The sequence below is a fragment of the Sus scrofa genome, chromosome 3 (genome assembly GCF_000003025.6).
Source record: "Sus scrofa isolate TJ Tabasco breed Duroc chromosome 3, Sscrofa11.1, whole genome shotgun sequence".
NCBI classification, from domain to species: domain Eukaryota; kingdom Metazoa; phylum Chordata; class Mammalia; order Artiodactyla; family Suidae; genus Sus; species Sus scrofa.
The window spans coordinates 46,950,750-46,972,005 of NC_010445.4; the positions used below are offsets into that span (position 1 = coordinate 46,950,750).

The 21,256-nt window shown below is 52.0% G+C and overlaps 3 protein-coding genes across 5 annotated transcripts in view; 2 read left to right on the forward strand and 1 right to left on the reverse strand.

Annotated features, from left to right (window-relative positions):
* Window positions 1–9,671, forward strand: part of SNRNP200 (small nuclear ribonucleoprotein U5 subunit 200) — a 31,355-nt gene extending 21,684 nt beyond the window's left edge. For both annotated transcript variants that reach the window (XM_021087098.1, XM_021087099.1), the window contains exons 28-45: window positions 15–204; window positions 638–811; window positions 1,718–1,878; window positions 2,180–2,407; window positions 2,867–3,058; window positions 3,147–3,325; window positions 3,458–3,609; window positions 4,417–4,525; window positions 5,192–5,300; window positions 5,765–5,954; window positions 6,052–6,216; window positions 6,441–6,562; window positions 6,805–6,948; window positions 7,047–7,223; window positions 7,475–7,635; window positions 7,718–7,799; window positions 9,015–9,107; window positions 9,207–9,671. In XM_021087098.1, coding sequence (XP_020942757.1) covers window positions 15–204; window positions 638–811; window positions 1,718–1,878; window positions 2,180–2,407; window positions 2,867–3,058; window positions 3,147–3,325; window positions 3,458–3,609; window positions 4,417–4,525; window positions 5,192–5,300; window positions 5,765–5,954; window positions 6,052–6,216; window positions 6,441–6,562; window positions 6,805–6,948; window positions 7,047–7,223; window positions 7,475–7,635; window positions 7,718–7,799; window positions 9,015–9,107; window positions 9,207–9,350 — 2,772 coding nt within the window. In that variant the 3' untranslated portion in view covers window positions 9,351–9,671. The remainder of the gene's footprint in view (window positions 1–14; window positions 205–637; window positions 812–1,717; window positions 1,879–2,179; window positions 2,408–2,866; window positions 3,059–3,146; window positions 3,326–3,457; window positions 3,610–4,416; window positions 4,526–5,191; window positions 5,301–5,764; window positions 5,955–6,051; window positions 6,217–6,440; window positions 6,563–6,804; window positions 6,949–7,046; window positions 7,224–7,474; window positions 7,636–7,717; window positions 7,800–9,014; window positions 9,108–9,206) is intronic.
* Window positions 10,131–16,254, reverse strand: CIAO1 (cytosolic iron-sulfur assembly component 1). 2 transcript variants are annotated; one of them, XM_003481129.4, is made up of 7 exons: window positions 15,671–16,007; window positions 14,731–14,879; window positions 14,494–14,605; window positions 14,321–14,409; window positions 13,868–14,069; window positions 13,107–13,194; window positions 10,131–12,788 (listed from the first exon to the last, which is right to left on the reverse strand). In XM_003481129.4, the coding sequence occupies exons 1-7, from the start codon at window positions 15,807–15,809 to the stop codon at window positions 12,548–12,550; spliced, it is 1,020 nt and encodes a 339-aa protein (XP_003481177.1). In that variant the 5' UTR covers window positions 15,810–16,007; the 3' UTR covers window positions 10,131–12,547. The 2 variants fall into 2 exon arrangements, with proteins under 2 accessions (XP_003481177.1, XP_013851321.1); XM_013995867.2 differs by having other exon boundaries at window positions 14,321–14,605; window positions 15,671–16,254.
* The window catches only part of TMEM127 (transmembrane protein 127), a 50,802-nt gene continuing 45,654 nt past the window's right edge, over window positions 16,109–21,256 (forward strand). Inside the window, exons 1-2 of the mRNA XM_021087100.1 lie at window positions 16,109–16,259; window positions 16,683–17,000. Coding sequence (XP_020942759.1) covers window positions 16,757–17,000 — 244 coding nt within the window. The 5' untranslated portion in view covers window positions 16,109–16,259; window positions 16,683–16,756. The remainder of the gene's footprint in view (window positions 16,260–16,682; window positions 17,001–21,256) is intronic.

The window sequence follows — 21,256 nt, forward strand, 5'->3', positions numbered from 1 at the left end:
GCTCGTGGTGGCAGGTCCATGGTTCATCAGAGGCCTTCTGGATTCTGGTGGAGGATGTAGACAGCGAGGTGATACTGCACCATGAGTATTTCCTCCTCAAGGCCAAGTATGCCCAGGACGAGCACCTCATTACCTTCTTCGTGCCTGTCTTTGAACCGCTGCCCCCTCAGTACTTCATCCGAGTGGTGTCTGACCGCTGGCTCTGTGAGTGGTGTGCCCTGCACGGTCCCCCTGGCCAGGCCCTCTCAGGGCAGTTACACGAGTGTTTTGGGTAGTTCCCTTTGTGATGCAGTGGAAATGCATCCAACTAGGAACCATGAGGTTGCAGGTTCAATCCCTGGACTTGCTCAGTGGGTTAAGGATCTGGCGTTACTGTGAGCTGTGGTGTAGGTCACAGATGTGGCTTGGATCCTGAATTGCTGTGGCTGTGGTGTAGGCCGGCAGCTGTAGCTCTGATTCGACCCCTAGCCTGGGAACCTTCATATGCCGTGGGTGCGGCCCTAAAAAGACAAAAGGCAAAAAAAACCCAAGAGTTTCTTGGCCTGAGCACTGGGCCAGACTTAGCTGGGGAGAGTGATACCTAGGCTGCTGGGGGCTTGAGGTGTGCTCACTGCTCTTCTCGTCGCTTTTCCGGCAGCCTGTGAGACCCAGCTGCCTGTCTCTTTCCGGCACCTGATCCTCCCGGAGAAGTACCCGCCCCCAACCGAGCTCCTGGACCTGCAGCCCTTGCCTGTGTCTGCCCTGCGAAACAGTGCCTTTGAGAGCCTTTACCAAGATAAATTCCCGTTCTTCAACCCCATCCAGACTCAGGGTAGGTGTTTCCATTTCCAGGTAGTCAGTTCCTCTGGAGGCCTTTCAGGGTCCCCTGGAGACAGGTGCGTTCTGCAGGGGGAGAGGCGGCAGGGTGCTCAGGTGTTTGGCAGGTGTGGGGGCCCGTCAGCCCCAGCAGCCAGCACGGTTTCCCATCTCAAGCTGTGGAGACTTAGGTTTGCTTTGCTGCTTTGCATGTCTCACTGAGGGGGGTCGGCAGAGTGTCGGGTCTTAGCACAGTGCACTGTCTTATCTCTGACTACAAAGCTCCAGTATCGAACTAGACTGCAGTGTTGACTAAGGCCTGCTGGCCACACCCTGCTTTGTATGACATCTGTGTGTTCTCAGTGCTTTGGGCTGGGTGCATCTTGAGGATTTTCTCTTTTACTCCTCCTGCCAGTCATCTGAGGGATTCGCTATTTGAGACACTGCTTTCGGTGTCCTATCCTGCCGATGAGGAAATTGGGGCCTTGAGAGGCACCCCAGTCAGTAGCACGTGAAGTTAACCTGATCTGGATGCCAGGGCGTAGGCTTTACTCTCTGTATTAGACAGTTGCGGGGAAATGGGGAAGAGGGCTGGAGGGGAGGACGGGATGCGGTTCCCTTTGGTTCAGCATCCTTGGTCCCTGAAGGGACTGGCAGAGGCATGGAAGGAGCCCTGCCTCCTTGGCTTCTGTTGTCCTCACGCAGATCTCCACAGGCCTGGACTCTTGATCTTGGTTCCATCCTCTCCTTCTCTTTGTGGGAGGGAGCAGATGAGGGAGAGGGTCGCTGGCCCAGTGGCAGTTGGAGGCCCCATGGTATCAGCTCTCATGGCTGGCACTCAGCATTGCCTGGCTGAGCTTTCCGCGTGTCCTCTGTTCCCACCCGCCCTTGGTGTTCACACTGCCTCTCTGTCGGTCCTCAGTGTTTAACACCGTGTACAATAGCGATGACAACGTGTTTGTGGGCGCCCCCACGGGCAGCGGGAAGACCATCTGTGCAGAGTTCGCCATCCTACGGATGCTACTGCAGAATTCGGAGGGGCGCTGTGTCTACATCACCCCCATGGAGGCTCTGGCGGAGCAGGTGTGTCATGTATGAATTCCCCAGAAACCATTTTCATCTGTGAGTCCAGATCAGGGTTTTTTGAGCCCTGAAACTTGTAGAGCCAACTGGGACAAGACCGTTTGCTTCCCGGTGGCCATTTCCTCAGTTGTGAACTAAGAAAAGCAGCAACTTGAGGGTTGCTGCTTGATTATGAAGTAGGTCTCTATAATCTCCAGGGCAGGAAGCCACTGTGTTTGGCTCTCAGATTTTTCTGGTAATAAATGAAACGATGTCTGACCTGGCTTGATGTTTTTCTGCCCTCCCTCCGCCTGGCTGCCAGGTGTACATGGACTGGTACGAGAAGTTTCAGGACAGGCTCAACAAGAAGGTGGTGCTCCTCACTGGGGAGACCAGCACGGACCTGAAGCTCCTGGGCAAAGGCAACATCATCATCAGCACTCCTGAGAAGTGGGACATCCTTTCCCGGCGGTGGAAGCAGCGCAAGAACGTCCAGAACATCAACCTCTTTGTGGTGGATGAGGTCCACCTCATCGGGGGCGAGAATGGGGTATGGCGGCTTGGCGGCACGGAAGAGGGCTGGGACGGCAGAGCAACCTTGGCCATGGCCCTAAAGTGTGGGCTCAAGGTCAGGGCCTAGGGCTTCTCCCAAGAGGATTCTGCCTATCACCGTTTTCTGAAAGGGTGACAAAAAGGATGTCAGACTTTTGGTAGTACTTTTGGCAAATAGTATCATTTAGTGGAGACTGCCTATGGAGGAGGTGGACCCAAGGATGGGAGAGCCCCTAAATGGAAGGAAAAATTAGGAGATCGTGGAGTTCCTGGGTGGCCTAGTGGTTAATCCAGCATCATCACTGCTGTGACCTGGGTTGCCTCCCCAGATCCCTGGCCTGGGAACTTCTGCATGCTTTGGGCTTTGGGCTGCATGTACAGCCCAGCAACCTCATCTCAAGGTTAGCTTGGGGCCGATGGAGCGTGCAGGCTATAGTGACCCCCTCCCTTTTCCCAGCCCGTCTTAGAGGTGATCTGCTCTCGGATGCGCTACATCTCCTCCCAGATCGAACGGCCCATCCGCATCGTGGCCCTGAGCTCCTCGCTATCAAATGCGAAGGATGTGGCCCACTGGCTGGGGTGCAGCGCCACCTCCACCTTCAACTTCCACCCGAACGTGCGCCCCGTGCCCCTGGAGCTGCACATCCAGGTGGGACCCGCTCTCTCTGTTCCTGCACAGCCTCCAATCCAGGGCTCCCAGGGTTGGTAGTATCCTTTTCTTCTTCCTCCGTTTCCAGGGCTTCAACATCAGCCACACGCAGACTCGCCTGCTGTCCATGGCCAAGCCCGTGTACCACGCCATCACCAAGCACTCACCCAAGAAGCCCGTCATCGTCTTCGTTCCATCTCGCAAGCAGACGCGCCTCACCGCCATCGACATCCTCACCACGTGTGCAGCGGACATCCAGCGGCAGAGGTGGGGGGATTGGGCTCAAGTGAGACTGGCCCACCCTGCAGGGTGTTCCGTTCCCATGGGGGGAGTGGGGTGATACTCAGCTGGAAGGGTCTCTGCAGGGTTCCCTTCTGAGCCAGCACTCATGCCACCCAGGTTCCTGCACTGCACAGAAAAGGACCTGATCCCATACCTGGAGAAGCTGGGCGACAGCACACTCAAGGAGACGCTGCTCAACGGGGTGGGCTACCTGCACGAGGGGCTCAGCCCCATGGAGCGGCGCCTGGTGGAACAGCTCTTCAGCTCAGGTAGAGCACAAGCCCTGAGGCGCAGGGTGAGATGGGCTCTAAGGGGGTCACAGGGTTCTGTGATAGTACACTAGTCATTTTCAGTGTGCTTAATCAGATTTTTTTATCCTTTGATATTCTTAATATCCCTGTGAGGAAGGTGGAATAGGTGTTACCCTGTCTGCTACGTGAGAAAACAGGCAGGTTCTAAGGCTGTGCGCTCTCACACTGGTTTTTAGACTGGGATCCCTGGCCCTTAGACCTGGTTTTCCATGGATATCAGACTCAGCAGGGTGGTTAGGCCTCAGAGGTGTAAACTCTGTGAGTCCCCCTTGGGTGGCTGTGTCTCTGTCCCTTGTTGATGCCTGGCATTTCATGCAGGGTGCTAATCGTTTTGACAGTGCTTAGTAGGGCTGCAGCGGGGATACTTCTGCCAGAATCATCACTGCTGCTCTTTGACCCCTGAATCTGTCCGGTGTGGGGCAGCCTCAGAGCTCAGTTTTGCTGTGTACTGAGCCAGCCTATGGCTTGGTTGGTGTTATCACTTTCCAGTCGACAAGGCCTGTCTTAGGCAGCGCGTAAGCCTAGCTTTCCCTGGGTTTGGGAGTCTGTTACAGGATCACCTTGTTTCCTCTAGGCTAGTCCCTCAGCAGAGCAGCAGTGGCACAGAGCAAACGCCTGTGGTAGTGGGTTAGTTTCTGAGTCATTAAGCCTTGTTCCCGGCAAGCTGTGCTCTGAGTTCTGAGACTAGCACAAGATAACAGGCAGCAAGTCCTGCCTCTCCCAGGGAGCTCTGCGCTCAGTTTCCTTCTCCCCTCTGCTGCGCAGGCGCCATCCAGGTGGTGGTAGCTTCTCGAAGTCTCTGCTGGGGCATGAACGTGGCCGCCCACCTGGTCATCATCATGGACACCCAGTACTATAACGGCAAGATCCACGCGTGAGTAGAGCTGTGCTCCGAGTTCACGGGAGCCTCCCTCCTAGAACGAATATAACATCCGCAAATCCGGAAGTGAAGAAAAGGTGTTAGGGAAATAAACAGCTAGCCTAAATTCCACCCAGCCAGACGTTTATTTGTGTAGACTCATTTTTAGTTTTTTCTTCATCTTTTTTGGCTGCACCTGTGGCACGTGGAAGTTCCTAGGCCAGGGACTGAACCTGTGCCACAGTAGTGACCCAAGTTGCTGCAGTGACAATACTTAACCCACTGCACCACCACTGGGGAACTAATGTCTGGACCTGCTTCTGGGTTTGGGTAGGAGTTGGGTGACTTGATTATTTGTGAACTATACAGCTGTGAAGTTGGGAAGCCTGCCCTACGTATTGGTCCTTTGTAGGGAGTTATTTTGCTGTTGGCATTAGATGGGTTTATAGCTTTGGCCCAAGGATCTTAAGCAACAAAGTCATGACTCTTAAAACACTTGAAAACTAAAATAATGTATAGGTAACAGGTGGAACCTAGTGCCTGAGCACAGGAGTTCATAAACAGAGTCTTGCTGTAATTTGCCCATATCTCCCCATGTTGTGTTTTCTTCTTTGACGTTTAGGGAGTAAGCCCCCTGAGCGCTGTCTGTGCTGGTGCAGTTGTGCCTTCTCTCCCCTGCAGGTACGTGGACTACCCCATCTACGATGTGCTCCAGATGGTGGGCCGTGCCAACCGCCCCTTGCAGGATGACGAGGGGCGCTGCGTTATCATGTGCCAGGGCTCCAAAAAGGTCAGCCCTGGTCTCTTGCACTTTTGATCCTAAGCCTCAGAACAGGTTCTTTAATCTCTCTTTCCGTGAGTGTTTTACTTTTTTGTATTCTGTCAACTTCTGCCTCTTTTATTCTCCATGTTACCCTTGTAACAGTCCTCTCGGCTGCATAGAATTTTGTAGCCTTTGGTTTTTGCTACTGCTGTTGACTCTTTGTATTGAGGGCTTTGTCCTCTGGTGGGTCCATCTTCCCTGTGTGACTTGGCGTACTCTGGTCCCCACTGTACAGATGGCCGGCTGGTGATGCCAGCTGGCACAGGCATATACACCCAGCTCGCCAGGTCCAGACCCCGCTTCCGTCTACTGTGCAACTAGTTTCTTCCATTTTGTATTAGCTGTGCCTGTCACTCAGGAGCCATCCTCTGTGGATTTGCCCTTGTCCTTTCTTTGGTGACCATATTGTCATTGACTCTTCTTTCCTATAGGATTTCTTCAAAAAGTTCTTATATGAGCCTTTGCCAGTAGAGTCTCACCTGGACCACTGTATGCATGACCACTTCAATGCAGAGATTGTCACCAAGACCATCGAGAACAAGCAGGACGCCGTGGACTACCTCACCTGGACCTTTCTGTACCGCCGCATGACACAGAACCCCAACTATTACAACCTGCAGGGTCAGCGGGCTTAGGAGCACATGTTATCCTTTTGCGGTTTCCACAGCCCTTGCTTGCCACCTCCCCATGACTCCCCGCTTACCTCTCACCTTCGCAGGCATCTCCCATCGTCACCTGTCTGACCACTTGTCAGAGCTTGTGGAACAGACCCTGAGTGACCTGGAGCAGTCCAAGTGCATCAGTATTGAGGACGAGATGGACGTGGCGCCTCTGAACCTGGGCATGATTGCTGCCTACTATTACATCAACTATACCACCATTGGTGCGGGGCCACCGGGGGCTGGTCTGAGGGGAACCTGAGCTTAGAGGGACCCTAGGCGGGGTCTGCAGCACAGAGGGATGAGTTATGACAGCCTTCCCGGGCCCTGTGTATTTGCCAGAGGAAAGCAATGCGGGCAGAGGTGGGGTAGCCCAGGCATTAACTCTCCTCCCTGCTCCTTTTCTGTCTGCGTTGACTCCTCCCACATCTCCTTCCCTGTTTCCCAGAGCTCTTCAGCATGTCCCTGAACGCCAAGACCAAGGTGCGAGGGCTTATTGAGATCATCTCCAATGCGGCTGAGTATGAGAACATTCCCATCCGACACCATGAAGACAACCTGCTTCGGCAGGTGAGGCTGTCATGGCTTCAGAACACCCTTGGAGTTGAAACTTGGCGGTGTGCCCACAGCACGTGATCCCCCGTCGCCACTGGCTCAGGCCTCACTTGCCTCCACACACGTCTCAGCCCCCAAGATGCACCCCTCCACCCGCCCCTGTGTTGTGAAGTATTGTGAGCCTGGGTCAGGTGGAGCTGTGGGCCCCAGAGCAGGGCCACCTCTTCATCACCGGCTCTTTTTCTTCCACATTCCAGTTGGCTCAGAAGGTCCCCCACAAGCTGAATAACCCCAAGTTCAACGACCCACACGTGAAGACCAACCTGCTTCTGCAGGCTCACCTGTCCCGCATGCAGCTGAGTGCTGAGCTGCAGTCGGATACAGAGGAAATCCTTAGCAAGGTATTGTTTGGGCACGGGGCTGGGCACAGGGGTGGCCCACGTGCCATCTGAAGCAGCAGTTTTGAACCACCCTCCCTTGCTCTCCTACCCGTGTTCAGGCCATCCGGCTCATCCAGGCCTGTGTGGATGTCCTCTCCAGCAACGGCTGGCTCAGCCCAGCCCTGGCAGCCATGGAGCTGGCCCAGATGGTCACGCAGGCCATGTGGTCCAAGGACTCATACCTGAAACAGCTGCCACACTTCACCTCAGAGCACATCAAACGCTGCACAGACAAGGTGAGCCGGGCCTGGGCCTGGAGTGTTGGTGGCCGAGCCTGAGTGTCCTGTGCTGGGGCGGGGGTAGTGGGAGGGGAGACTTTTTCTGAAGGTGTTACCCACGGAGATGCTAGAGAGCCTGATGGTTGTGGGCCGAGTCTTTAGGTGACCTGGTAGTGTAGGAAGTCAAATCAGCTGTTCTTTGGAGCCAGTTCCCTTTGCTGCTAGTCTGCATTCCCTCATCTTCCCTGACCTCTGAACGCCTACTGCAGGGGGTGGAGAGTGTCTTCGACATCATGGAGATGGAAGATGAGGAGCGCAACGCGTTGCTGCAACTGTCAGACAGCCAGATTGCAGACGTGGCCCGGTTCTGTAACCGCTACCCCAACATCGAGCTGTCCTACGAAGTGGTGGATAAGGACAGTATCCGCAGGTGAGCCAGAGAGGGCCAAGGCCCTCCCCCAGGGTCCCCACTGGGCACAGCTCTGATGCATACCTTGTGTTTGTCCCTGCAGTGGTGGGCCAGTTGTGGTGCTGGTGCAGCTGGAGCGAGAGGAAGAAGTCACAGGCCCTGTGATCGCACCTCTCTTCCCACAGGTACGGCTACTAGCTTTACCAGGGCTGCCCTGAGGCCCTACTAGCTGGCTAGAGTCTGGGCCAAGGGGTCCACAGTCACTGGAGTGATACCCAGGTATTTGGTATTTAGAGTAATACCCAAGTCATTTGGGTGAGGATTAATCTTGGGGCCATGGGTGATTGTGGTGGGAGTTTTTGCTTTAAAGCAATTTAGGTGACTGGTTCAAAGTCCCAGTTGTGCAGTGCCGTCGATATCCATGGCTATGAAGAATCATTTATCTTTACCTCTAAGTGGTCCAGGATAATTGGGCTTTTCTAGCTGGTGTTTCTTCTCCCCCCTTTCTCACTGCTACATACTGTTTCCAGTAGCTTGGCTCTTTACTGCCCAAAAGGAAATCTGACCCCTTACAGGGGAGAATGACTGATGGCTGAAAGCAGAAACTAGATACACTAATGTTTAATTTTATAAATGTGTTTAATAGGTTCTGAGGAAAGAGCACTTTAACTGGAATTCTTGGGCTTTCTGGCAGAGGAGCAGCCAGCAGAGAGGGATTCTTTATGGAGGCCAGGCCTGCTTTGGATCCTCTTCACTGGCAGGCTCATCTCCATGTTGCCATGTTTTCCTCTGACATACATGCTTTCACTTGAAAGGGTCTCTGAGGAAGTCCAGGTTGCCAGGCCCCACAGACTAGATGTCTAATCGTGGAATCTTGGATTTAGTGGCAAGCACTGAATGGGAGAAGGGACTTGGACCAGGAAAGGAGCCAGAACCAACAAATGAGTTCACCTACCTACCTAAAAGTTGATTTCTCTTGAGACACCTTTAGACAGTTTAAAATCTTAAATTAATTTTGGGAAGAAATTTTAGAAAGCTTTCTTTCTGGTTTTTGTTGTAACTTTCTTTTCTCCTGGTGTCATGGCCATCAAGTCTTTTTTTTTTTTTTTTTTTTTTTTGTCTCTTTGCTATTTCGTGGGCTGCTCTCGCGGCATATGGAGGTTCCCAGGCTGGGGGTCGAATCAGAGCCTACGCCAGAGCCACAGCAACGCAGGATCCGAGCCGCGTCTGCGACCTACACCACAGCTCACGGCAACACCGCATTGTCAACCCACTGAGCAAGGGCAGGGATCGAACCCGCAACCTCATGGTTCCTAGTCGGATTCGTTAACCACTGCGCCACGACAGGAACTCCCATCAAGTCTTAATACTCTGAAATTGTTGGCTTTTGGTCACTACAGAAACGTGAAGAGGGCTGGTGGGTGGTGATTGGAGATGCCAAGTCAAACAGCCTCATCTCCATCAAGAGGCTGACCCTGCAGCAGAAGGCCAAGGTGAGTGTGTCCACTGGCCCCAGCGCGTTCTGAGGTGGGCAGGGTGAGAACTCTTCCTCTGCATCGGAGCTCACCCTGAGCTCTACCTGCTCTCTCTAGGTGAAGCTTGACTTCGTGGCCCCGGCCACTGGTGCCCACAACTACACTCTGTACTTCATGAGTGACGCCTACATGGGGTGTGACCAGGAGTACAAATTCAGTGTGGATGTGAAAGAAGCTGAGACAGACAGTGACTCAGATTGAGTCCAGAGGCACCTGCTCTTGAACAGGAAGGGTTGAACCTGAATTAGGAACCTGCACCCCGTATGGGACCTCCATAGTGGCGACCCGGTCTGTGTGAAGTCTGGCCAGTCAGTGCTACAGTCCCGGCCCATCCACTACTTTCCTCTGGCTCCTTCAACAGCCAGACTTTGGATCCAGTGTCTGCAGTAGATGCTGAGCATAAACTGTGCACAGTGGTTTTAGGGATGTTCTTTGTAGTTCCTTTGGGGCACATTCTAGTAAAATGACTTGGAAAAACCATTTGTCTTTGCAGTGATTCCAAATTAAATTTCCTTTCTCTAACATAAGGGTTGTTTTTTTCTCAGCCAGTGGACTTGCTCACAGCGAATGCTTCTGGAGGATGAGGCCGCCCTTCAGTTAGGCCGCCACCTGAGCTATTTCAGTCAGTGTGGAGGGAACAGTGTTGGTAGCTTCTCCTCAGTCAGGCTGTGCCCTTGGTCGCCTCCTCTGAATGCTACCCGGGTATTAGCACTACTGCGGGAACTAACACTGAACTTGGGAGTGATCAACAGGTTGGGGGTTTCTCAAGATGGGCAGTGTCCCCTCCTGTAAGGAGGTAGCACCAGCAGGGTGCTTAAAACTGATTTTAAAATCCAGATCAAATTTTCTTCCTCAAATTCTTGCCTTCTGTTGTTTTTCAGGAATAAGTGTGCATAAAATTGGGAGATGATCTTGATGGGTGACTTTCCTATGTTGGCAGTTTTCAAATTTAGTCTTATGACCCCTTGATACTACAAAAACTCAAGACCTCCAAATAGCTTTTATTATCGTGGTTATATCCATTGATATTTACTTACAGTATTAAATGCATTTTAAAATAACAGTAACATGTTAACTTTTCATGAAAGACAACTTCCAAAACAAATCCAGGAAGAAGTGTGGCATTTTACATTTTTGCAAATCTCTTTAACGTCTGGCTTAATAGAAGACAGTCGGGGTTCTCAGAGCTGCTTCCAGTCTGCTGTGTATTTGAGTTGAAGCTTATGTCACAGACAAGATTTTGGAAAAGGAGGTTTTTAAATGGACTTCTCAGGTAACAGGCTATTTGATAGTATGTCACCACGCCACAGGTGGTAGTTTCTTGAAGGCAGTATGAAGCCTTAGCAAGGAGCGTTTTTTTTTTTTCTTTCTTTTTTTGCTCTTTAGGGCCACACCTGCAGCATATGGAGGTTCCCGGCTAGGGGTCGAATTAAGTTACAGCTACTGGCCTACGCCACAGCCACAGCAAGGCAGGATCTCTGACCCACTGAGCAAGGCCAGGGATCAAACCTGCAACTTCATGGTTACTAGTCAGATTCTTTTCTGCTGTGTCATTATGGGAATCAAGGAACTCCATCAAGAAGCTTTTTATATTCCTACGCTAAAGCCCACCAATCTATATTCCTTTTTTTCCAAATTATTTTTTTAGCTGTGCCTGCAGCATGCTAAAGTTCCTGGGCCAGGGATCAAACCCATGCCACAGCAGTGACCCAAACCATAGCCATGATGATGCTGGATCCACAACTGCTAAGGCCACCAGGGAACTCCTAGTCTATCTCAGTCTTGTAACATCGTGCATTAGTCATTTGGAAAATGTTCATTCACTGAATTATGCAAATCTTCCAAACAACACACTTCATCATACAAATCACATTTGTTCATATCACCACCAATCCCCTCAGAAAAGTCTACATGTTGGGAAGATGGCAAGCTCATGGCGGCAATACAAGTTTTCAAAAATTCTGATTTTTGCTTGAAGGCTTTCGTTTTATCATTGGCAAAACTATCAGTTTCCCTTGAAGTGAAAGGCTCATTTGATTCATTTACCAGAAAATGTCTCCTAATAGAAATACTATAATTTGCTAGTTCCTTGAAGTGGAAAATATGCTGTGAAGAACACAGCTGATTCAGCTTGCAACTGCACAAGTGCTTTTCCTCAAGATGACCGCTCTGCAGGGGGCATGAGTGCTTAGGCGTGCTTCCCATCATCAGAATGTTACTCTAGGGTCCAAATTTCATACACTTACTTTTATTGGCTCTCTTGAGGACATTTCACAGTGATGTTGGCAGTATTTTTACTGTGAGAGCAAGGCACAGAGACACAACTGTAGAATTTGGTGTCACTGCCTTGCTTCCTGCCAAGGTGCCAAGCAGAGACCTCTTGGTCCCCCAGAAAGCTCAAGGGATTTCCAGTGACTGGTAGACCACATCTTGAGAACCACTGCTTTAGGTACTACCCCAGCTTTCTCTTCAAAATCTAAGATTGTGATTTCTGTGGTGTAAAAAATGAAGTTAAGGCTGTAGCCTTGAAGACAGTCTCCACCCACCTGGGGAGTACATCCATGAGGATGCAGGTCTGATCCCTGGCCTTGCTCAGTAGGTTAAGGATCTGGCATTGCTGCAAGCTGTAGTATAGGTCACAGATTGCACACACCTCCACCCCCGTGATGAAAAGGTAATATAGACAGACCACAATATATTTACATACTGGTCCTTTAGAGAGCCACAAGTTACCATCTCTAAGATTTTCTTGCCCCTCACCCAAGAATCAATTTTCAGCCACTGAGAATGCATGACCTGTGGCCAACAATAACTCCCTTTCAGGGTTCACACCCTCCCCATTTATTTCTCAGTACTCTCCAGCTGTCCTCACAGCACAGAAGGTATGTCAGGCTCGCTAAGGGAAGGCAGAAGCATCTCTTACTCTAACCTATACTTAAAAATTTCCTTCAACGTTGACTGAATGTCTCAAATAGAAGGATTTGCCCAGCAATGGGGAAGGCGGGATCTACTTCAGAAAAGGACTCACCATGGAATTCTTTCAATTGTGAATCTCCTTATAAAACAGGACTTGGGATTCAGCTGGATTATTTCCAGAAAGAGCTGAGCTCCCTCCTACACACAGATATGGTGCTGTATGGTGAAGTGGTGTATTCACTCCCCCCCAACATAACACTGTGCCCTAAAGCAAGCAAAATCTGTGACTTAAGTACAATGCGCTGATGTTCTGCAACTCTTTACCAAGGACTGTGTCAATGGAGTGGTTCTGCAGCTCTGCGCTTCTACCCAAGTCTGAACAGAAGAGGGAGGGCAGAGGATACTCCTCCAGGTCCAAGGGGTTTGAGAAAGTCTTACAACATTTTCTGGGGAACCATGATTCTCTTCAAAGTCAGGGTGGCTCAGGGGCCTTCAGATGGCTGATACTTCCAGAAGGCCAACTCTCCATCATCACTGCAGGAGGCCAGGAGCCCCTGCTCCTTAGGGTTCCAGGCCACACAGTTGACATCCTGCGAATGGGCTTGAGGCAAGTGGGCTGTCAGGGAGAAGGTAGGCTGCTGTGGATCTGAGCCGGGATCCTCCTCAAATACTCGGATGGCATCATCCCCACAGGCGGTAGCCAAGGCCCCTGTCAGCTGACACCTGGGAGGAGCGTTCGCATCAGTGTGTGTGCAGGTGGCTCACCCCCCGCCCCCCACCCTCTTCAGGGCTCTGCTACAAGTCTCTTATTGAAGTGCTTCCCTAACAAGTACATAGCCACAAACATCACCCCAAGCTTCAAGTGCAGCCAAATAGGTTTTCCTCCAATATAACTAAAGACTACACATAATTCTGAATGGCACTTTTCTCACTCAGCATAAGCAGATTCCCTGTCATGAAGGATTCCTGACCTGAAAGAGACTAGTACAAGGTCTTGACTTCCCTAAAATCGGTCCAATTGGGTGGGGGCAGGTGTCTTACCAAGCGACGTCATAAATCGTCCTGGAGTGGAAGCCTGACAAAGTGCAGATACATTTCCAGCTGGGGTCAGAGCCGTTGCACGCCACCCCTGCACGACAGACTTCTCTTGAGCCTCAGCCTTGTTTGAGTCCTAGGCACCCCAGGGGAATACCTGCTCCACCCCCATCCTGCAGAGGAGATCCTAATTCCCATGCCCACCTCAGTCATGAGATCTCATCCTTTTTTTTTCTTTTTTTTGGCCATGGCAGTGGCATGCAGAAGTTTCCTGGGCCAGGGATTGAACCTGTGCCACAGCAGTGACCCAAGCCACAGCAGTGACAATGCGAATCCTTAATCTGCTGAGCCATCAGGGAATTCCCGTGAGGCCTCATTTTCATTCCTATCTCCATCCTCAAGGATCTGCCTTACACACTGCACCCAGATTGGTATTTTTACAGCAGAATTCTGAGAAGGAAATGTTCTGTTCCTTAAAAAACCTGTTGCAGCAGACTAGGTCTGATGAGTCAGTCTGCCTTTTAAGGCCACCCACCAAACAGCCCAACCCACCTCATTTCTCTCCAAACCCTTTATACCCTATGCACCACTGACACCACACAAGTCACTGCTCCTGGCATTGCCAAGTCTAGGCTGTCTTCACCTTCAATGCTTTTGTTTGTGCTGTTTTATTTGCACCTAGAATTTTCTTCTTGCATTAAAATCCTACACACTCTTTCAAACCTCACAAGAGACAAATCTTCTTAGCCCTCAGATTGGCTCCTCACCTTGCTCATTGCCTGGCAGATACTGGCGCCAGATGCGCACGGTACGGTCATCGCTGCAAGATGCCAGGCGCTGGCCGCTGGGGTCAAAGGCCAAGCTCCACACAGTGGATTCATGACCTTCAAGGGTGGCACAGCATACCCAGTCATCCTCTTCCTCCCGGTAGAGCTTCACTGTGTCGTCATAGCTGGCAGAGGCTAACAGCTGTGGAGAAGGCCAGGGAAAACACAGGACGTGTCTGGAGGGCCCAGGAAGTACCTGTGCTTCCAGCACTTCTCCCTCCTAGGACAGGACAGGGAACTCCCAGCGATCTACTTTTATAAAGGGACTGATTGACGTCTTTGGGGCACAGATAGAGATCTCTGCAAGAATCAGGCTAAGGCTGGAGAGTGGAAGAAGGTTGGGCACAACCCTCCACATCAGAATTCCTTCCCACCAGGGTACCTGACTCTTACCTCCTGGCTTGGGTGCCAAAGCACATGCTTGACATCCTGTGTATGGGAGTTGAGGACACTGACACATTCATACTCATCTTCTTCATCGACTGCGGCAGAAAAAAGAAGGGAGCTTATAAGGGACACGGGTGGGATCTGATGGCTGGTTCTCAACTGTGCCTGGAGGGACTCACCTTCCCAGACCCACACACTCTTATCTCGGCTGCAGGTAGCAAGGAGGTTGCCAGATGGGGCCCAGGCTACTGACTTGACCTCATTTTCATGGCCTTCTAGAGTGGTTACACACTGTGAAAAGGGAAGAGGGACAGGAATCAACGTCATCTAAGACTCCTGCAGTCCTCCTGGGTACAGCCTTACCCACTCAGGTCAGTTCAGGTTCCAACAATCCTGGCCCCATCCAACCCAGTTACCTCAAAGTCATCCTTGTTTTTCTTCCAAATGCAAGTGGTGGCATCAAAGCTGGCAGAAGCCAGGTAATTTCCACAGGGAGACCAGGCCACCTTCCGTACGGTGCGCTGGTGGCCTTCACAGAGGACAGATTTGCAGATCCAGCTGTCGCCTAAAAGCAGAGAGCAGACCAGGCTCTGGAGCTGGGTGCACAAGAAGATACTGAAGTACTAACGATGCCACTGGGTAATGGGGACCAGTATTGGAGCCCAGCTGAGAGGGCAAAGTTCAGTGGGTGTATTTAACAACATGCTTTCAGAAAGCTGTAACTGAATCCACTTCCTTAGGAGGCATCTTTCTAAAACAAATGAGGAGTTGCCCTCCTGATTTAAAACTGTCAGTGGTGGAGTTCCTGTTGGGGCTCAGGGTTAAGAACACGACTAGTATCCATGAGGATGCGAGTTGGATCCCTGGCCTTATTCAGTGGGTTAAGGATCCGCTGTTGCAGTGTAGGCTGCAGATGCAGTTCAGATCAGTGTTGCTGTGGCTGTGGCGTAGGCTGGCAGCAGCAGCTCCGATTTGATCCCTAGCCTGGAAACTTACATAGGCCTCGGATGCGGCCCTAAACAGTCAATGGCTCTCAAATACCGTTGGGACAAAATGTAAACTTCATCGTCTGTCGCAAAATACTCTGCAGGCTACTTTCCTACCACCTTCTCTCATTTTCCTGCCTCAGAAACTGTCATAATTCCCTATTTCGGCCATCTACTGACATCTTTGCTTCTAGCCAGAAAAACCAGAGAGTGGCTAATGTCCAACTCGAAAGTGGCTCCTCCATCTTCTCCCTCGGCCAGTGACCCCGCCTTTCTGAATCTGCTGCCCCGCAGGCTGCGCACTCCCAGAGCATGGTACCCACACCAAGCACACGTAGATCCCTCGGCGGCAAGCCGGGACCGGCCTTACCCTCTCTGCCCCAGATGCGGACGCTACGATCGCCACCGCACGAGGCCAGCAGAGTTCCCGCGGGGTTCCAGGCCAGGAACCAGCAGCGGGAGTCCGGGTGCGCCGGGATACGGCCAAGCAGCACCAGCGAGTCCTTCATGGCGGCCTGGCGCAGAAAGTGGTGAGCAGAGACAGCACTGCCGACTGCGGCTCCCACCACGCAAACCTGCTTCCGCCCAAGGGCCGCGGGTTCTCTTAGGAACTAAAGGGTCCGCTGCTGCGGCCGCGCTGCCCTCTGGGAGTTGTAGTCGGTCCTTAGCCACCCCTCTCCAGTCCCCACAGCGGAAAACATCGCGGTATCGGCTAGAACTACCAGTCCCGTGAGGCCTTGCGCAGGGGACCGGCGGCGCGCCCGGGCTGTGTCTGGCGCGGGGGACGGGGCGGGGAGCCGGAGGAGGCGGGGGCAGAGGTGTAGAAGCCGGAAGTGGATCGGGCCCGGGTCTGTCCGGGCGTTGCGGGTTTGGGGCCTGGGAACGGTCGGCCCCGCAGAGCTGAGGAGCCCTTGACGGGACGGAGCGACGCCATCCAGACACTTAAGGCCTGCTGACTGGTAAGGATTAGGAGTTAGTGAGAGGCGGGTCCTTTCTGGGTATAGGTCGCACCCCAGAGCGCCGTTCCCAGATCCTGGGTCCCCGATCCCTGCGGCCCAGGCTAGTTCTCCGCGCTTCGACTCCCTCTGGCCAAGACCCCTCTGGTCAAGACTCTCTTCCACCAGTAACGGATACCTTCGTCCCAGCCTTCTCCCTACTCCGCTCTGCCGAGATGCAGCGGGCCCCTAGCCCTCTCCCGGTCCTCATCCCGCACCTCCGCAGTCCCACTCCAGGGACCCGGTCCCAGTTCCCTAACCCCCGCAGCTCTCGGGTCTCAGCTCGGCCCTCTGTCCCACCCCTGTCCTCATCAGCATGGACCCTGACAGCTTTGCTCCAGCCTTACCTGCTGCGAACCCAGTGCGTTGCTCTCCTCCCCTGGACAGGCAGGCTCTGTGCGCCCCGCGGAGGTCGGCGGCGACCAGCAGCGACCGCGGAGCTACGGCGGGCGGCCCCGGGCATGTACGCCCCCGGAGGCGCAGGGCTGCCCGGCGGGCGCCGGCGGAGGAGCCCGGGAGGCAGCGCTTTGCCCAAGCAGCCGGAGCGTAGCCTGGCCTCAGCCCTACCGGGTGCCCTGTCCATCACCGCGCTGTGTACTGCCCTCGCCGAGCCTGCCTGGTTGCACATCCACGGTGGCACCTGTTCCCGCCAGGAGCTGGGGGTCTCCGACGTGCTGGGCTACGTGCACCCGGACCTGCTGAAAGGTGAGGGCGCTGCGCGCCGGCCCTCTTCTTTCTGGGCAATAGGGCCTCCTCTTCCGAGAGCGAATGTGGTGCGGGCTGGAGCTGAGATAGCCTGGAGCAGGCACTTGGTTGAAGGAAACAGCCCGATTCCTGCCCACCAGGTGGCTCTGTTTGGGGTCCGGCCGCTCATTAATTCTGATGTTATTCAGCCAGGCTCCCACTCCTCAACGCCATGCTAATCTGAACTGCTATTTTAGGATTCTGCCGGAGGAAGGGCGCTGTGTATCGGAAAGAAGATAAGGGTTCTTGCTAGGCATCACAATTAGCTGTTTCCGTCTAAGGAGCCTGTGGGATATAGGAAGGTTTCTTTGGGGCCAACTGATTGATGGAGAAAAAGGAAGTTTTAAATACTGCTAGATTTTTAGAAATATTTTTGAGTTCTATAGTAATTGAATTGTTGTTAGAGGAAAAAGGGAGTCTATGGTATTTTCAATAAGCAGAAGTCAGTTCCATTGCCACCCTCAGTAAAACAGTTGGAATTTGGCTCTTGGAAGCCTTGCAAGTGTGCTGGAATGAGGTAAGGTTTGTTGCTTTGTTCATTATCATGCTTCCCAGCCAGAAAGACAGAGGAAAGGGGAAAAGGATCGCTGTCTTTACTGGACACAGGAGGCGGGGAGCTCATCCTGTCCTAGCCCTGTTGCCAGTAATGACCATAAAGCCTGCTGTGTGGTGGGAGAGCTGGATGGCCTTTTCTGGCTTTTACAGGGAAGACCAGTCAGTGGATTCCAAACAGCCCTAGTAACAGCAGAGTTCATTACTCCCGAGGTTTTTTGAGCTTTTCTTGAAGGTCTTTCTGTTTTCTCCCTATGCCACTCCCTGGCTCTAATTCATTCCAGATGCTTACTGCCCTACCTATCAGAAGCCTCTCCTGTTAGATATCTTCACATTGCCTTTTTAAGGATTCAGGTACTGAGATTTGATGAAAAGGTCAAATTCTTCTTCGTGCCTTGGATCATATACCACTTCTGTAGGTTGTGGCTGAAAAGCCCTATCCTTGTGACATATAATGTTGTCTTTCTCTGAGAATTCGCTTGCTGTTTTGCATTTCTCTTGAATTTCTGAGGCTTTAGGATGGTTTTGCAGAGAACAGGATGGGGGCTTCTGATTCGTTTCCAGATTTCACTGTGATGATAGTTTTCACTGTGTTGGCTCATTGAGACCAAAGTTATCCACATGGCAGAAGCCTTGTGACATGCAGCTTTTTCTATGGCATATAGTTGATGGCAGAAAGCCCATCAAACTTGAGTCTGGATGGTTTTCCCATAGTGTGTCCCCCTGCACGTGCCTTCTTTGAGGTATGGCTGCCACCTTTCCACCACTTCATCCAGACCTTGGCAGTTGATCCCCTGGTGGTCAGTGTTTCAAACCGGGAGAGAGGGAGTTCCCATAGTGGCTCAGTGGTAACAAACCGGACTAGTATCCATGAGGGTGTATGTTCGATCCCTGTCCTTCCTTAGTGGGTTGGGGATCCAGCTTTGCTGTGAGCTTCGGTGTAGGTTGCAGACACAGCTCAGATCTGGTGTGGCTGTGGCTGTGGCTTAGGTGGTCAGCTATAGCTCTGATTTGACCCCCTAGCCTGGGAACCTCCATATGCCATGGGATTGGCCCTAAAAAGACAAATGAATTTAAAAAAAAAAAAAACAAAAAAAAAAAACTGTAAAGGGTTCATGATGCTTCTCCTGGGGGGCCTCATAAAATTCATGTGATGGAAGGAGGGGCAATCTGATCCCTTGCCCTCATTTCAGAGATCCAGGAAACTGTGTCTTAGAGAAGCAAAGTGTTCAGATCTCCAGGGCCACACAGCTGGGTGTGGCAGAGCTGAGTGTACCTCACTGTTGACTCCAGTATGAAGTGATGCTGTTTCGCTTGTGATTTTTTTCCCCCTTTGCTTTACGTCAGCTATCGTAAGGAATGACCTCACTATTAGGGATTTATTTGTCCCACTTAGGTGTGCATCCTTGTCAAAGGCACGTGAAAAATAAAAATAAAATCTTGGTGCAGTTTTCATTTATTTACACATCTATTTACCTTTTATGAGAAATCACTGAAGCTAGGTTTTTTCTTTTATAAAGCATGATGCCTTCACTTTTACATTATGTCTGCTTTATGTTTAGGGGTTCTAACCTCTAAAGAGTTTCAGCCTGCTTTCTGTGGCCATCTCCTTGGCCAGTGTAAGGTGGGCACACTGGCCGTCCACTAATAAGAGAGTTGACAGTGGTTTCTCATGAGCTATCACAGAAGAAGGTGAGGAATCAGAAGGTCCCTGATTGCTTCCCTTCCTCTTCTTCTTTGTCCCGATTGGTTTTTTGGTACTCAGTGGGCCTTCAGTCATAGGCTTTTCTGTGTAATTATGCTGAGCCTCAAAGCCTAGCATGGAAGCCTGGGATATTCCCCATCTCAGGATGAGGCAGAGCTGTGGGGCACTGAGCTGGTGCCTGTAGATGCCACCAGAAGGAGAACAGACCCTGCCAGGTCTCTACAGGTGTCAGAGAGTGGGCAGGGCCAGCAGGCTTTAGGACAGCCCCACCACCTGAGTGCCAGGCATTGTGCTCAGCTTACTTCATGCCTGGCTGTAGTTTTTCTAAATGACATTCTCATTTGTTAAGTACTGTCATCACCCCCCCACCCCCACCCACACATATGTCAGGCTCAGGGAAGTCAGGTCACTTGCCTAGGGACACACAGCTGATGTACGTGTGGACTCCACCCTCCCCACCATACTTTAGTGCACACCAGGTTTCTTTTTCCTTCCGACAGAGCTGTCCAAGCTTCTCAGTTCCCCATTCTAGTTGAGTTTTTAATCACAAGCCCAGCCAAAGCTGTGCTTTTTATTACTCGTCACCACCAGTTGGTGCTCCTGAGGCAACACGACCATCCTCCTGCTGTCATTTGCAGAGCCCTGGAGGCGTCAACAAATTCTCAAAAGATCCAAAGGCTCCAAAGATTCTGCCCTGAATTCTTCCACTCCCCCAGGGGAGGGGTGGCGGTGGGGAAATTGCTGCTTCTCACACCATTCTCCATCCCAGCCAGGCTGAGAGGTGCCCAGATCTCTAGTGGCCCCCAGCAGGGGAGCCCAGATAATTGGTCCTTCTGAGCCCCAATCCCTCTCTGCCTCTCAGGTGTGCCCTGCAAAGGGCAGGGGGGACACCAGCTTCAGGAAGCATCTTTGGAGGAGGAGGGAGCTTGGATGTGAAGTCAGGTGAATCACAGGTGACAGCCAGCCCATGGGAAGGCCAGAGTGCTTGAGGGGTGGTGACTGGTGCAGCTGGCATTTCTGGGCCCTGTGGGGCCTGTCCTCAAAGGCAGCTCAGCTAGGACCAGTGGCATATGTGGTGATGCCCCAGCCAGGTGCTGGAGGGCCCTCTTGGAATCTTGTGTCAGAAGCCTTGTCTGGAAGCTAAAAAGTCCCAGTGGGGAGTGGCTACACAGGTGGGCGGATGAGTGCTGAGAAGGGGGGCGTGTCTCTGACTCAGGGACTCCAGTGAAGAAGGAAATAAGAGATGGGGCACAAGGGAACTGGCCAGAAGGCACTTTAGCCTTCCTGCCTGCAGCCTCTTTGGGTCAGGAGGGGTGAGAGCAATGGGCAGGTAGGCAGGAAGAGCCAGGGCCTGCAAAACAAATCCAGCCCTGTGACTCACCAGTGACCTTGGGCAAAGTCAGTTCCTCGGGATCCTATTACACAGCAGCTGCCTTCTTCCCCAGTGACTGGAGAGGACAGTCAAGTAATAGTTACCAAAATAAACAGGCCACAGCACAATTGGAGGATGGGATGTGTTCTGTCTTCCAGAGTGTGGTGGATGCACCACTGGTTTGAATTTAAACTTAGGACCCTGGCCTATGTGCCGTTTCTCCACAAATAACATACATAACATTTGAGGATATTTTTTTTGGCCAGGCCCGTGGATGAGAAATTCCTGGTCCGGAGATCGAAGTCATGCCATACCAGTAATCTGAGCTACAGCAGTGACAATGCCAGATCATTAACCACTAGGCCACCAGGGAACTCCACATTTGAGGATGGTGTATCTCTTTGGCAGCCCTCTCAGCAGAATATTCATTGCTCTTGCTGCTGTACCGATGTTTGGCTGGGAAGGAGAGAAAGAGACTGGGATAACACCGCCTGTCTTCCCAGTGTGCCCGGAAACCCTCTGCTGAAGGACCTTCAGGGACATGGGGCAGGCTCCTGGGGTATCTGTTAGCATCACTCCAAGGAAAGT